The following is a 16,984-nucleotide window of genomic DNA, read 5'->3' on the forward strand; positions in this document are numbered from 1 at the left end:
GAATCATCCCCATTGGATTTACTACAAAGTTGTGTGGTGACCTTGTGGGACAAGAATATCTCAGTAGTTTCCTAGTGCAGAGAGGCCGGGGAGGGGTGAATCAGAAGTGGAGGCCGCTCCTTTAAGAAAGTTGCTCCTGTGGAGAGGAGGTGGGCACAGGTGTGCTGGAGAATACTTGACTGTTCTTGAGGTGGGAGAGACTTGAGCACAGTGAGTAATCCCAGAAGGACCCGGTAGGGAAGGGAGGGGATGGAGTCACAGGAGAAGGCAGGCAACAGATGGAATGCAGAGCGCAGGAGGCGAGCCGAGCCCCGCATCCGGGGCTCATGTACCTGGCTGCCCATTTGTCTCAGCTGAGAGCTTTACACTGATCCCCAGGGGCCCTGCCTTCCACGGATTCTGATTTAAGTGGTCTGGAGTGGAGTCCAGGCATTGGTGTTTTTTTTTTTTAGTGATTCTTATGTGCACTCAGGGTTAAGGACTCCCATAGTAAGTATTCGATAAGTCTTTGTTGAATCCTTCTAAAAAGTTTCGTTGATCAGCAGGCACATTCTCCTTAGCAGCAATGACTGATCATCTCCAGAGGTGGCTCTGAAGAAGTCCAAGGCAGGGTCCTTGCTCTCAAGGAGCTAACAGCCCCAGAGGAAAAATAGGAGTACATGATTTGTAATATTTAAAAGTACTGATCAGTGACACAGCCTTTGGTAGAGTAAGCTCAGGCCTGGGTGATCAGATGTCATGGGGAAGGTTGGGGCCTCAGAGGAGTGGTGGAAGGTAAGTTAGCAGGGAAGAGGAGGGGCCTCACACGGGACAGTAGTCATGACAACCCATTTCTTGAGGACATTCCTCATCCCAGCTGCTTTACACACATTATCCCAAATATGACAGCTATGCAAGACAGTTCTATATCATCTCCATTTTACAGAGGAAGAAACTGAGGCTCAGGGGATTTAATTTCAAGGCCACAGCTAGCAATAAGTGGCAGAATCAGGATTCAAGCTAAAGACTCATTGATTCCAAAGCCCGTGTCCTTTCCACTGTAGTGTGCTGGGACCAGTGGGGCCCAGACTCCCACTTCCTAGTTAGCACTGTAGCCCCTGGGACATGTTGCTTTCACCAAAGCCTGAAGTGGAGCATGCTTTCAGAAAGCCTCCAGCTGGGGCCTTCTGGTCAGGGACATGGTACAGGTGAAGTTCATATACATCCTTCATCAATGTGGGGTTCCTGGACCTGCAGCAGCACTTGGAAATTTCTTAGAAATGCAGATTCTCGGGTCCCTTCCCAGATGTACTGAATCAGCAACCCTGGAGTAGGAGGAGGGTAGGCCCAGCAATTTAAGAAGCCCTCCTGGTGATTGTGATGCAGCTAAAAATTTGAGAACCGAAGTTTGAGACCCTTCTTTACTGGTACAAATCAAGACCTCAGTTTGCTGTTGTGGTTAGTCTCTGAACATCTGTAATGTGCAAATGGAGAGAAAAAACTGGTGGAATCCAACCCTGGAAAGGATGATTCCCTGAATTCTAGCAGCTCAGTACTCTGATCAAGGAACTCAAATGTTAAAAGCAAGATCTGATAAGACGACTGAGTCTCTCTGTTCTAGAACCATGTGTAGATGCCAGTAAAGGGTAACTCTCTGGAAATATGTGATGGTGTTTTCCTCTTTGCAACTTGGCCAGTCCTAGAGAAAGCAAAGAAATCTGTGGTATGCAGTTTCAGAGGGGCCTTGAGGTACAATCCTTCTGGAAATTGTCTGGTTCACTTGAAAAGAACTTCTGGTCATTGATGCATTTCCTGTTTGGTTGTTGACAGGAGGAAGTGATCGGAGATTTGAAACCAGGCACTGAATATCGAGTGAGCATAGCAGCTTATAGCCAGACTGGCAAAGGGCGGCTTAGCTCTCCTCAGCATGTTACCACTTTGCCCCAAGGTAAAATGGGTTCAATTCATTAAGTGTAGAAAAGCAATGGATGCCATTCACTCATCCCTTCATTCAGTGTATACCAATGATGACCTTCTGTGTGCCAGGCACTGTGCGAGGCTCTGGTGATGAACCAAAACAGGCACAGCCTTTGTCCTCTCAAAACTTAGTGGGGTGGGTCAAGACATTACCTAGTTAAGGTGTAGTCATGGATGGTGGAAAATGCTATTTAGTGCTGTAAGAACATGTAAAGGGAGATCCCATGCAGGAGTGAGGTGAGAATTCCCTGGGAAAATGACTGACCAGTAAGGGGGAATCAGGAAGGGGAGGAAGGAGAGTGGGAGAGGAGATTTTATAGGCAAAGGGAACCCAACAATGGTGCATTAAAGTGGCACTTTGCTGGGCACCGGGGGACAAAGGTGGCTCCATCATCACAGTTCACAAGCTCATTGTGGAGGGAGAAGCAGATGGTAGGTGAGCAGCTCCAGGCCATCTGAGCGGGCTCTGGAGCACTCAGGAGGGAGCCCTCCTCCTGACCTCAATACATAGGCTGAGGGAAGATTTTAGAAAGATCCATATTTTTGGCCCAAAGTTTGAAAACTACATAGGATTCCTCTAGGAGAGACAGTAAGAAAAAATGTTTCCGGCATAAGCAATAGTGTGAGTAAAGGCTAGGAGATGTGAAACTCTGGATATGAAAATAGTAATAGCAGTTTCCTTGGGGCGATAAGATTGTGGGTGACTCTTACATCTTTACACATGATGGTGGGAGGGCATGTCCCAAACATCCTACCACTGGTATGCGTTCTGATGGCTGGGGCAACATACGCACACACACATGCGTGTGCACTCACATATGCACACACACACACACACACACACTCACACACGCACAAAATTGAACTTGAGTGACAGTAATGTTATGCATTTCATTTTCCTTGCAAGTGTCCATTCCAACATGCAAACAGAGATGGAAGGTTACTAGGAGGTGGAAGTTTAGTTGAGGATTTTAAAGGGTATGCACTATTGTGTGTCCCAGAGCTGATGGCGTGGTCTTAATTTAGTTAGATTTCAGCCAGGGCATTGAGGGAAGGAGGGAAGCCCTGTTCTCATTTCAAATGTTACATGGTATATTTTTCTGTGTTTGTTTGGCTTGGATTTGGAGGTTGTTCTGAATAGAGATGTTTCTGTTTTTGTTTTTTTAATTTTTAATTTTTTTATTAACATATAATGTATTATTAGCCCTAGGGGTACAGGTCTGTGTGAATTGCCAGGTTTACACACTTCACAGCATTCACCATAACATATACATTCCCCAATGACCATACTGAATAGAGATGTTTAAACTGTAGGAAGCACATGTGCTTTTTATATATTAAACATCTTCAGCAGTAAGACCACCACAAAGTCAACTCTTAAGTGTTTGCTGTCCCACCTAGATTCCTGCCTGCCTCCGACAGCACCCCAGCAGCCACACGTCATTGTGGTCTCAGATTCTGAGGTGGCCCTGTCTTGGAAACCTGGAAAGAGTGAAGGAAGCTCCCCGATTCAGTACTATTCTGTGGAATTCATCAGGTAAGTTTGTGTGTCACACTCAAAAACAGTATGTATTGACCTCAAGTGTTCCAAACATGACAGAATACTATGTGGAGAGTTGTCTCCACTGCATGTGTATTTAAGAGAAGCCAAAGGCTTAAAGACCTATATTTATACTCTCTTCCCAGGCCAGCGCCTATCCCCACACCTCTTCAGACCCAGGTCATCTGGTAAACCCAGTGCTCACCCTACGTCTTCCTCTTCTCCCCTCTACCATCAGGACTATTCTAGGCTCTGAAAACTCCCTAGGTTGTCATTGCCAACACACCTGCCCACATTTCAAGCTTGAAACTTGCCTCCCTGGCTTTGGAACGTTATACCTGAAGTTTAAATATTTGGTGGTGATTTTTCTTGAGGAAGGGGAAAAACAAACAAATAGAAGTCATTGTTTCCTCCACATCCTTAATGCCATGAGGCAGGTGTCTTGGTTTGGTTTCCGCTTTTTTCTTTTATCTACCTCTCAAGTTCTTGTTACTTAGCTTATCAGAAGGTAGAAGAATAATGAGGAATTCTTCCAAAATCTTACAGATAGAAAAATATGGATTCTCAATGCTGCTATATAATTGTAAACAAAAATAAACAAACAAAAAGAAGGCACACATGTGCCTTCCCCTCCCCACCCCCCCCCATTCACACACATACATGCACACACCAAACAAAAGGAGTTCCTAATCTAAGGCCCTTCCTCTGAGCTCTAGCTGAGTTAGAGAGTGAACCGAAGCAGCTGGCGGATGCACATGGGTCTGGGGAATTAGTGTTCCCTCCAGTAAAGGTGGTGGTGTTTGTCGAAGGCCTGCTGCTTCGTGGATCCATAAAGAGACTAGTTTCAGCACCTCATTCCCTGGGACAAAATGATTCTGCCAAGATTTTGATTAGCCCTGCTTTGTGTCTTGACTTCCTAGCCTTCTCATCTGTAGTGTAAAACAGATCCTTGTTTCTTCAGAGAAGTGCTGCTCTGAGTCCCTTTAATGCCTGAGGACAGAGCTCATTTCAGGCAGGACTTGTTGACTAACAGGTGGCAGAAGCCTAGAAGATGAGGCAGGAATGTGGTGACTGCTGGGACTCTCAAGTCCAGTGGAAAACCTAGGTTCAGGGAGGATCTGATATGTGCCAAAGCAGCCATTTGTCTCCATCCATCTCTGTGCTATGCTTTCTCCTTTATTGGCTGCCTTTTCAAGTAGGCTTTTCTGGTGTGGTGGCAAGATGGCTGCCAGACACCAAAGACTTGCCATCCTCTAGCGTAACTCCCCCCTGGAAAAGAGTGGCCATTTCTCAGTGGGCCCATTGGAGTCTCAGTGTCCACTCTAACTGGCCAGTCTTGGGTTCCTTCTCTCTGAGCCAACCACTATGGCCAGGGAAGAGGCTACACTAATTGATCAGACATTTGCTCATATTCTGAGCTCTGGAACTAGGGCCTGGTGGGTTATTTACACCAAAGTACATGGATTGAGAGAGTTCAGAAGGGTTGTTTCCTCCAAGGAAAATTGTGGTGCTCTTAATGTAAAAGGGGCAAAGCAGATGCTGGGAAAATGAGATGGGGAAAAGGACGCCCACTGGAGAGCTCCAGACCAATGCTCATTATCGAGGATTATCTACTAGCCCTCCACTGAACAAATTTGGCAGGCAAAGCCTGAGTGTGCCTGGGGTAGAAAAGATTCTAATCCTGTTTCTGGTAGTAGTTAAACATGAAGCACTGAGAGTCCTAAAACTTCAGCTTGCTCATTCTTAAAACTCTAAGGGGAACTTAACATTTCTTTCTTTCTTTTTTTTTTTTTTAAAGATTTTATTTATTTATTTGACAGACAGAGATCACAAGTAGGCAGAGAGGCAGGCAGAGAGAGAGAGAGGAGGAAGCAGGCTCCCCGCAGAGCAGAGAGCTCGATGCGGGGCTCAATCCCAGGACCCTGGAACCATGATCTGAGCCAAAGGCAGAGGCTTTAACCCACTGTACCACCCAGGCGCCCCAGAACTTAACATTTCTAATGCAGTTGTCTAGCACCAGAAAAGCAAAATGTAATACTTTGAAATTTGGGGAAATGCAAAATTTTTCATGGTAGCCCAGCAGGGCATCTATGTAGCCCCCAGAAAATATGATGGTTATCATTTATTTTTAATGTTGTGCTAAAGCATGTATTTTGAAAACTGGTTTTAAGTCTGACATACTGGCAAAAGGTAGAAATTGCAGTTTCTTAACCCGTGTACCCTACTGAATGTGGACAATGAAAGGGATTCATTGAGTTTAGAACCAGAAGAACTGGAAGAAAGCTCTTTCATCATCACTTGCCAGCCCGGAAGCCAGGTGTGAGTCACTTCCTGTCCTGAAATCTCAGCGCCTCTCAGAGTTTGGGGTCCCCCCACAGGCTGGCCAGATACAGGGGTTTGAGAGCACATTGGTTATTTTATTTGGAAGCAAGAATGAGAAGGTGGGGAGAGGGAGACAGGGAAGGAGGATGTATAACTGTGTCCCTGAAGTCACTTCTGCAGGCAACAGGGTCTTCCATGGGGGTTGATTTCACTGAACTCTTCCTGAAGTATGCAGAATTGCTCTCAGACTTGCCTGTCCAAGGGAGAGGTCCACACTGCAGCTGCTGCTGAAACCAGAAGTGGGACAAAGGGAGGTGATGTGGGCCCCCCAAACATTGACCTCCAGTCCTTATCTGCAGTATACGGGTCATAATTTTCCAGCCTTACAGTGTGTGGTCAGGAGGATTGGCTGCAATCCCATAGGAGAAAGAGCTTTGTAGATGTTAACACCTATGAGAGTGTACAGTATATAGGGGGTGTTATGTAACTACGTTTAATAATTCTCCTTCTTTACCAAGAAAAATGCACTTTAGCATTCAGAGCAGAATTTTTGACTCTGGTCAAATGATTTTACCTCAGAACCTCCATGTCCTCCTCTGTAATAGCAAGCTGCTGTAACCCTCATTGCAGTATTGTTGGCTACAGTCTTTACAAAGTGTTTCTACATCATAGACATTTAATGGCTATTCATTTTCTTCCCTCCACACCATGATTTCCCTTTTACAAAGAAAGAAATTGAGGCTCAAGTGCTTAAATTGCTTTGCCAAGGTAAAAATGACGGGTTGGGGACAGAAACACAATCAGAAATATCCTGACTTCTAGTGAAGTGCTCTTTTTGTGAAACCCTACATGTCCCTTTCATGTCTGTTATTCGCCTTCTGAGACAGTGGGCGCATAGGCCCAGCCCTCCGAGATCCCTGCTGGGAAGGAACCGTGAGGCCTCATCTTGGGCTGCTGTTTGCTGTTGTTCCAGAATGAAAGCTTTCACAGCTTGTTGTGGTATTTAATGTTTGGCCACAGAATAAATCCCCATATTCATTTGTAAACATCTCAGAGCCTATCCCATTCCAGTGAGTGCTCACAGATATCTTTAGAGAGAGCTTTGTGAGCTCTAAATCAGACACTACAATTAGTATGAAAAGCTTTTGGGGGGTCTTTAGTCATTATTCTATTTTCCCCAGAAAGGTTTGCTTCATGTTAACATTCATTTCCTTTTGCCCAGATAACTCCCATATGCACAAACATCTGGGACCAGCTTTTGTGTGAGCTGAAAGTTTCTTATTGTAGCCAAGAGGCAGGCCTTTGGGAACCGAGACTCAGAAACTGTAGAAATCAGGCTCCTGAGTTATCTTCAGATTTCAGTTCCCCTGTAAGTCCTGTCTCTGGAAGATGTGCTTCTCCTGCCTCCCTCTGCCTTGGTAGGCACTTATACATCGGTTGTTCTTCTTATTCAGTGAGGATGACAGTTTCAAAGGCATTGTTAAGAAATTGTCAAAAAACTTTTAAAGAGGCATTTAACTGGCTGGTAAAAGATTAACCACAGCAATTATACTGGGCCAGAGTATGGGGGTTCTGACTACATGTTTGCTGGTTTTGGTGATATTTCAAGTGGGCATTATGTATTTATGGTGCTCTCTTGAGTCATAGGCTTAAGACCAAGCAAATTTCTTATTTCTCATCCAACTTCTGCCTCCTTAAAATGGAGGACATTCGTAGGGTGACTCCCTGAAGCAGTGCTCTCAGTGACTTGGTCTCTGGCTCAGGGAGGATGAAGCTTTAGATGAACGTAATCTTCTGATCTCCCCCCGAAGTTGGCCCGAGGGTTATTTTTTCACTTCCTTGCTAAAAGTAGATTTTTAAAATATTTAATCAGTGTAGAAAAGATTTGAAGAGGCAGATTCTAGTAAGCCTATATGCTGTAAGATATTTTGCAGTGTTTTTAAAACTTTTATCTGCTTTTTTAAAACAAAAAAGTCTTGCATTTGAGGTGGTGGAGAATTTTCTTTTTCTAAAGTGATACTGAAAATTTCTTTGGGGGCAGCAATACTTACTGTTTATAAGAACCAAGCATAAATATAGCTACCTATGATTTGAAATATTTTGGCTATAAATATCTGAGAAACTTTTCTCCTTCTGCCTAAGAATTTCCCCAGGGTAAGTGCCTTTCTCATAAGCAAAAAATATATATTATGGTGGCAATGAAAAGGAAAGGCCTGGAAAAATATTCTTTATCTCTGATGTTCCAGTTGGGGTGCCACGCCCCACGTATGCTATGTCAGGTGGGTTAAAGTTTTCATTTAACTTAAGTATAGTTTTTCCCATATGTGTGACATGATGGGTTAAAATTATTCGAGCTTTGCATTGACAGTTGCTGGAAAGGGTAGATAAAGCTTTCAGTGGCTGTTATGTTTTCTTAAGTTTTTATTCAAATTCCAACACTAACATGAGTGTACTGTTCATTTCAGGTGTATAATATAGTGATGCGGCACTTCCATACATCACTCCGTGCCCATCACAAGTGCCCTCCTTTATTCCTGTCACCCTCTTGACTCAGCCCCCCACCAACCTCCCCTTTGGCAGCTATCAGTTTTCTACAGTTAAGAATCTGTTTCTTGGTCTGCCCCCCTCCTTTCTCCCCCTTCCCTCATTTGTTTTGTTTCTTAAATTCCACATATGAGTGATAGTGGATCTTTTTAATAAAAAAGTCATCACTGGCTTATTTGGAGTCCATGTGAAAGTTCAAAATATTCTATGTATGTGTTAAGGACATTGGTCAAGAAGTGTTGATCTCAATCTCAGCCCAAGATAGTTATACTAATAAAGGAGAAAAAGCAGTGTGTTTCCTCTTTTCTCTTTCACACCTTTCTACTTAAGTAATTCCCTGGTCTGTTGCAGATGCCTTCCATAATAAGACTTGCAAAATTCATCTTCACACAGGGCTGCTTCTAAGCTGATCACAGTGCCTACAGATTGGTTTTCCTTGAGAATCTTAAGGTCATACACACTTGGATGGATTTTAAAAATTATTTCACAAATTGATATTTTTGTCAAAGTCATCTGTCTTTCCATCCCATCAAAAACTCTTCCTTAATCTGCAAGTAACAAATGAATTTAATTAGTTTGCTCACAGGAAGTTACCTTGTAAAGGCTGTTTCTAAAATGAAGATGAAATCTGGGATTCAGAATAGAAGCTGAATGGATTATGGATTTTCCTTGAGTAGTTTTAAGGAATGATGTGATTTGACTCATGGTCAAGGTCACAGATTCTGAAGGTTAAAGTTTCTCATTTAGAATTGAGACTTTAGAGAACAAACTCATGGTTACCAGAGGGGAGGTGGGTGGGTTGGGGGATGGGTGAAACAGGTGATGGGGATTAAGGCATGCACCTGTTGTGATGAGCACTGGTTCTTGTATGGACATGTTGAATCACTATATTGTACACCTGAAACTAATATAACACGGTATGGTAACTATATTGGAATTAAAAACTTAATAAAGAAAGAATTGAGACTTAGTATCCAATTCTTGGTTTCCTCTTTCAAGTTAGAATTTGTTCAGATGTGGGATTAGAAGACATAGCTTGGAGCTGGCCTCTAAACTTGGGCACAAATTGCTCAATTCCATTTCTTAGCTTCCTTACGTATAAAATCAGTCTGGACCATCTGCCCTCTAAACCCCAGTGACTCTGGCTGCTGTTCTCATGACAAAGGTGAGTACTGCATCAGCTCTAGAGCGAGATCCCTGGTCCAAACCCCCCACCCCTCCGACCACTTTCAAGCTGTGTCAGCTTAAGTGGATTATTTAACTTCTCTTTGCCTCTGACATAAGAATGGGGGTAATAGTTCATTTGCCTCATGGAGTTGTGAGATGAAATGCATTGATGCTCACAAAATGTACAAAACAGTTCCAGGCACACAAAAGTGCTCTGTCAGTGTGAACCATTGTTATTATGGCTTTGGAGATATGTATCTTCTGCTTTTGTATAGAGCCCTGTTCTTTCCTGGTTAGAAGTCTTTATGTTTGCCATTCTCTGCCAGGATAGTTCTTCTGCCCCTTTACCTGACTAACTCTTCTTCATTCTTCAGGAACCCTGCTGAAGTACTACCTCCTCCAGGAAGCCTTCCTTGAAACCCTGCCCCCTCCCTAGACAAGATTAGGTACACCCGTAACATTTCCATGCGACACTCCGCACACTTGTAGTTAATTACTTGCCCAAGGTTGTCCTCCTCAGCAGGACGTGAGGACAACATCTTGACTTGCTCTCCTTTGTAGAACCTAGCACCTAGGCTGGGGTGAACACACCACACATCGCATAGGTGCTGGTGAACATTTGGACACAGCAGCATCATGGGATTGCATTTAGAGAATACCCAAACTAGCTGGAATGTTGCACAAGTTCCTCAAGCTCTCTGAGCCCTACTTTCGGCCACTGTAAAGCATGGATAATGACAGTGGCTACCGGGGGTGGCTTGGGAGGATGAAAAGCTTTCTGTGCAGCACTTAGAGAGGTAGCTTATGGAAGATTTTTTTTTTAATGTTGGTTCTTTTCTTTGCCCTAAGCCACATGGAAATGGAAATGTATTGACACAAAAACTGGAGGCAGGGGGATCATTGAATCCTTTACCACTAATCTCAGAGGCCACAACACACCTTACTAACTACAGTAGCGTAAGTCAGGCAAAACTCAACATGGATCTGACCGTACATCTCTCTCCTCTCCCCCCTATCCCAAGTTATTTATTGCTTTTGTTTTCTTATCATTAAAGGAGTATCAGTAGATGGCAATGCTTCAAATAATACAAACTGCAAAACTAACTTGGAAATTCCCCTTGTTATATTATTTCATATTGAATTATAACTTGTGTTTTGGAGCTCTTCATAATATGTAAGTAAATTGCCAACTTTTTTCATAGCATTTTACTAGAATTTATAGCAATAATTGGGCAAACAGCTACAATATTTAACAGTGATGTAGCCATGTGTTGGTTTTCCTACCCCCAAAAGCACAGAGCTTAAAATATTTAAAGAATTGTTCTTTTTTTTTTTTTTAAAGATTTTATTTATTATTTATTTGTCAGAGAGAGAGCAAGCGAGAGCGAGCATAGGCAGACAGAGTGAGAGTGGAAGGCAGAGTCAGAGGAAGAAGCAGGCTCCCTGCGGAGCAAGGAGCCCGATGTGGGACTCGATCCCAGGACGCTGGGATCATGACCTGAGCCGAAGGCAGCTGCTTAACCAACTGAGCCACCCAGGCGTCCCTAAAGAATTGTTCTTATACAATTAATTAATTTGGTGAATAATGGGGAAAAAAAGGAGAAATCTTCCTTTCCTTTCAAGAAGTGTTGAGGAAGTTGCACCCTTTAAGTATAAGCCTTCTTTACCACCACCACCAGAATTAGAAATAAGCAAGAATGGGCTTGCTTGATGTCAGCTGAGATTTCATATTAACAAGTGGCCCTTCACAAAAAAATTCCTTTTTCTTATCTTTAGTTTCCAAATCCAAGATCTTAGCACCACCTTCCAGACTAAGGCCTGATCCCAGCCATTCTGGAAGCCAGCAAGTTCCTCCATGTAGGCTCAAAGGGAAGGATGGTCCTGAATGTTTTTGCAGAGGTCTGACCTACAGTTTTACGATTCAATCCCTTAAGGATTCCATCCTTCCTACCATGAGTTACCCTGATGTAATCCCTGGTCAGATTGACGGAAGGTCACATAAACTGAGTTCTTGTGCAACTGCATTGGGAACCATTTGTAAACTGTCAATGAAAGTGTGCTCTCCAGTTGTCCTGCTTGGGACACATTGCGAGCTGAGTTTATCATCACCCCATTCTATCCATCTGTTTGTCGTTTGGTTGGGTTGAACCAATTCTTAAAGAAAGAAGGCTGAAGTTGAAGGTCAAATAATGCATCTTTTTTTTTTTTTTTTAATCTCTGACTACTTAGTGGTTTTGTACTTTTCTTGGCAATTCATTTTAGTACGGAGCAAATCCTGCATAAAACCAGTCTGCAAAATGGACAGAGAATCAGAGGCTCTTCCGTGTGTGAGGTTTTCTCTTCCCCTTTTGTGTTCGCCCTGGATAATGTGGGATCATGTCTCTTCTCTTCATCTGTAGTGTGTAGATTCCCAAGGGGCCCATGAAGAGAATTAAAGGGGTCCTTGGTCTTTGGTTGGACAAAAATTACATTCTTAGCTTATCAACTGAAACTTAATGTTCCCTTCCAATATGAATGTGGTCAACAAAGCACAGTTGTATTAGCAGTTCCTGTGGCTTTGTCACTGATGGAATCACAAGTATGTTCTTATCCCGTTACAACTGTTACACATATCTCAGGGTTCCAGTCATGCTTATCACTACTTTAAAATAATTGTACTTACTAAATGCATTGCTAGGTATTATTACTTAATATATTAGTAAAGATGTGTGTCTTATTATCATAATCATAATTTTTATTATTTAGATCTGTGTTTCAATATAATTGGTATCTTTTTTGATCCTAAGTATTTTGTTTGATGCAATTAAAAATATTATTCTGAGAAGGGTTTATAGGTCTTCCTCAGACGGTTGAAGTGGCACAAAGGTGAAGACTGTTGTCTCTGATCAGGGGTTGGCAACCTTTTTTTTTTCAATTTGTTTATTTTCAGAAAAACAGTATTCATTATTTTTTCACCACACCCAGTGCTCCATGCAATCGGTGCCCTCTATAATACCCACAACCTGGTACAAACTTTTTTTCACAGGGTCAGCTAGTCAGTATTTTGTGCTTTCCCAGCTCTATGGTCTCTGTCTCAACTACTCAATTCTGCCACTGTAGCAAGAAGGCAGTTATAGACAATACCTAAACAAATGGTCATGATTGTGTCCCCAAAAAACTTTATTTGAAGCTTTCCACCCCCTGATTTAGGACATCGTGTTTTTTTTTTTTTTTTTTTTTTTTTACAATTTTTGGTAGGCTGAGCCTTTTTTTTTTTATTATTTTTTATTTTTTATAAACATATATTTTTATCCCCAGGGGTACAGGTCTGTGAATCACCAGGTTTACACACTTCACAGCACTCACCAAAGCACATACCCTCCCCAGTGTCCATAATCCCACCCCTTTCTCCCAACTCCCCTTCCCCCAGCAATCCTCAGTTTGTTTTGTGAGATTAAGAGTCACTTATGGTTTGTCTCCCTCCCAATTCCATCTTGTTTCATTGATTCTTCTTCTACCCACGTAAGCCCCCATGTTGCATCACCACTTCCTCATATCAGGGAGATCATATGATAGTTGTCTTTCTCTGCTTGACTTATTTCGCTAAGCATGATACGCTCTAGTACCATCCATGTTGTCGCAAATGGCAAGATTTCATTTCTTTTGATGGCTACATAGTATTCCATTGTGTATATATACCACATCTTCTTGATCCATTCATCTGTTGATGGACATCTAGGTTCTTTCCATAGTTTGGCTATTGTGGACATTGCTGCTATAAACATTCGGGTGCACATGCCCCTTTGGATCACTACGTTTGTGTCTTTAGGGTAAATACCCAGTAGTGCAATTGCTGGGTCATAGGGCAGTTCTATTTTCAACATTTTGAGGAACCTCCATGCTGTTTTCCAGAGTGGCTGCACCAGCTTGCATTCCCACCAACAGTGTAGGAGGGTTCCCCTTTCTCCGCATCCTCGCCAGCATCTGTCATTTCCTGACTTGTTGATTTTAGCCATTCTGACTAGTGTGAGATGTTATCTCATTGTGGTTTTGATTTGTATTTCCCTGATGCCGAGTGATATGGAGCACTTTTTCATGTGTCTGTTGGCCATCTGGATGTCTTCTTTGCAGAAATGTCTGTTCATGTCCTCTGCCCATTTCTTGATTGGGTTATTTGTTCTTTGGGTGTTGAGTTTGCTAAGCTCTTTATAGATTCTGGACACTAGTCCTTTATCTGATATGTCGTTTGCAAATATCTTCTCCCATTCTGTCAGTTGTCTTTTGATTTTGTTGACTGTCTCCTTTGCTGTGCAAAAGCTTTTGATCTTGATGAAATCCCAATAGTTCATTTTTGCCCTTGCTTCCCTTGCCTTTGGCGTTGTTCCTAGGAAGATGTTGCTGCGGCTAAAGTCGAAGAGGTTGCTGCCTGTGTTCTCCTCAAGGATTTTGATGGATTCTTTTCGCACATTGAGGTCTTTCATCCATTTTGAGTCTATTTTTGTGTGTGGTGTAAGGAAATGGTCCAATTTCATTTTTCTGCATGTGGCTGTCCAATTTTCCCAGCACCATTTGTTGAAGAGGCTGTCTTTTTTCCATTGGACAGTCTTTCCTGCTTTGTCGAAGATTAGTTGACTGTAGAGTTGAGGGTCTATTTCTGGGCTCTCTATTCTGTTCCATTGATCTATGTGTCTGTTTTTGTGCCAGTACCATGGGACATCGTGTTATTCTTAAGGCCAAATTTTGAAGCTGTTTCAATTCATCTTACCCAACCATTATCAGATACCTGGTATGTGCCTGTGTTCATCCAGACATGCACATATTGAATATCTTCTTTGTGAAAAGCATGTACAAGAGATTTAGGGGTCAAACAGCTCAGTCTCTGCTTGGACAATCCAGTGGGGAAGGCAGAGGAGAGCGTAGTCTCAAGCGGTGAGTGGTACAGGCAGGGGTAGAGACCAGGGGCCTAGAGGAATACCAGCGTGACATCTGATACAGTTTTGAAGGAGCCTGGGAAGGCTTCTTACAGAAGCTAAGAAGGACACTTTGGTGATAACCAGGAAAAAGGGAGAAATACACAGCATGAAAAGAGTCAAGACGCAAGAAGCTACTTGAGTGATGGCTTGGAGGCAAGAGGAAAATGCTCCTGGGATTGCTTAGAAAGTCTGAAGCTCTATGAGGCAAGAGATAAGGCTAGATGAGTAAAGGCATAATACCTTGCCACAAGCAAGAAAGGGTCAGACTATGAGCAAGAAAGGCATAATAACAGAGCTCACATTTGTCCTAAAGGAAATAGGGAGCTATGGAGAGTGGAGAGTGTTAAGCAGGAGAGAGACTGATAGTATTTGCATTTTTGAAAGATCGCCCAGACTTTCCCAGGAACACAGAGATGAGCAACACAGTCAGCATGCCTAAAGAGCTCACAGCCTAGTATGAAAGGATATATATCTATATATATATATATATATATATAGATAGATAGATAGATAGATAGATATATAGATATAATCAGTGTAATATTCGAATCAGATTTAAGGCATGGGAAAGTCCTGAGCAGAGTAGTTCTGTTTCTGAGATGATGCTTAGAAGGAATAGCATGAAGGAAAATATTTAGGAAAGGAGCCTCCCAGTCATCTAAGGTTCTCCCAAAAACATTAAACCATGGGATATTAGGTTGGATGCTGAGGGAGGGAGACCACACATATCTCCGGCGTACTATAATTAGGCTTTTGGTCCACTCCCTCTCAGACCAGTCCAGTGGCCTCTATGTCAAGGCCATTCTGGATGTTCTGCTGAATCCCCTGGAGGACTGTTTTCTGCACCAACGAATTCCATTCTCAAAAGTATTTCCCTAGCACAATTTAACCATTCTTAGCCCAGTTTCCTAGTTAACATCTGATGCTTGAACTTCCTTCCTCAGCCCAGCTCCAGCTTTCTAGAGAAAGGGTTCTCAAACTGGGACTAGTTACTGATTAGGAGGTAGTAAGACCAGGTGAAGAGGCCTGAGGGAGAGTTTTTCAAAAGTGAAATAGAACAGAAGAGAGAATATCAGAGAGTATCACACATAGTAAAACGAACGATTATTTTATGAGACGTATGTTTCAGTTGTGTGTGTGCACATATGCGTGCTATGTCTTGGGTCAGTGTCCCATGTGTGTCTTATGTGGTTCATTCAAAGACTGAAAGACAGTGCCAGAGAGCATGATGTATACAGAGCATGTTTGAAGTGAGACAGTCTTCATTTGCCACTTTGTATGACACAGTAAGCCATAGATTTCTCTCCGTGTCTGACAAAATGTGCTTTCTTTATTCTTAGAATTTTAGAGTTGAAAGCTCCAACTTAAGTATTCTAGGAAAAAAGAAAACAACTTTGATTCCAGTGTTTTTCAGATTACGGGTTCATCACACTTCAGTGGGTGGTGAGATCGACTTAGTGGGTTCTTACCAGCTGGGAAAAAAATAACAAAAAGAAAAGAAAAGAAGAGAAAGAAAACAGCAAAATGAATAGAGTAAGGTTAAATAGTTTTCCTTGAAATTTTTTTTAGTTTTGTACTCATATGTAAGTCCTATGCATACATACCTCTATTATGGGTATACTGGGTTACTATGCGTAAACGTATGTGGTACTATGAATCTGTTAGAGCTAGTGAACCAAGTCCAACCTGTCATCCTGTTCAGAAAGCGTCTGTTCCATCACTCATGGTCATCCAGTTTCACTTTAGTATAGCCACTGATGCAGAGATGGACCGTTTTAAGGCAGCTAGCTTCATTGTCAACCATTCCTAAGTGCCATCACAGAAGGGTTTCCCTTAATGTTGAGAGACGAGTGTTGCCATCAGCTTCCCTGTAAGGAACCACTGGACCCCCTAGTCTACTATAGACATCACAGAGGTGTCTTTGCCATCTCCATTTGGCACACATTTAAAGACACGGTCCTATGCTCACTGTCTGGAGCCAAGAATACAACCCTTTGAGCTCTGTGTCAAATGGAGAGGAGTCCAGATCACCTCCTGGTGATTGATCAACCTAAAAAACTACATCTCCCCAGGGTATGGGAGTGGGGCCATTCAACAGCATCTTGCCCAGAGAATTCATATTGAGTGTGTGGCCAATTTATAAAGTCCAGTTTTATGCTGCCTGCCTTCCCCATAGATTTTTGCCATACCTGGTTTTCTTTGTCTTTATATCTGTGCCGCTGGCTTAAAAAAACAAAACAACAGAGTAGAGAGCCCAGATATGGACCCTCAACTCTATGGTCAAATAATCTTTGACAAAACAGGAAAAAAATATACAGTGGAAAAACGACAGTCTCTTCAATAAATGGTGCTGGGAAAACTGGGCAGCTATATGTAGAAGAATGAAACTCGACCATTCTCTTAAACCGTATACAAAGATAAACTCAAAATGGATAAAAGACCTCAACGTGAGACAGGAATCCATCAGAATCCTAGAGGAGAACATAGGCAGTAATCTCTTCGA

General features: G+C 42.6%; 1 protein-coding gene across 1 annotated transcript in view; it reads left to right on the forward strand.

Annotated features, from left to right (window-relative positions):
• The window catches only part of EGFLAM (EGF like, fibronectin type III and laminin G domains), a 181,293-nt gene that overhangs the window by 73,779 nt on the left and 90,530 nt on the right, over nt 1–16,984 (forward strand). Inside the window, exons 5-6 of the mRNA XM_045079488.1 lie at nt 1,810–1,927; nt 3,358–3,493. Coding sequence (XP_044935423.1) covers nt 1,810–1,927; nt 3,358–3,493 — 254 coding nt within the window. The remainder of the gene's footprint in view (nt 1–1,809; nt 1,928–3,357; nt 3,494–16,984) is intronic.

This window comes from Mustela putorius, unplaced genomic scaffold, assembly GCF_011764305.1.
Source record: "Mustela putorius furo isolate JIRA1106 unplaced genomic scaffold, ASM1176430v1.1 tig00000407_pilon_pilon_pilon, whole genome shotgun sequence".
Lineage (NCBI taxonomy): Eukaryota > Metazoa > Chordata > Mammalia > Carnivora > Mustelidae > Mustela > Mustela putorius.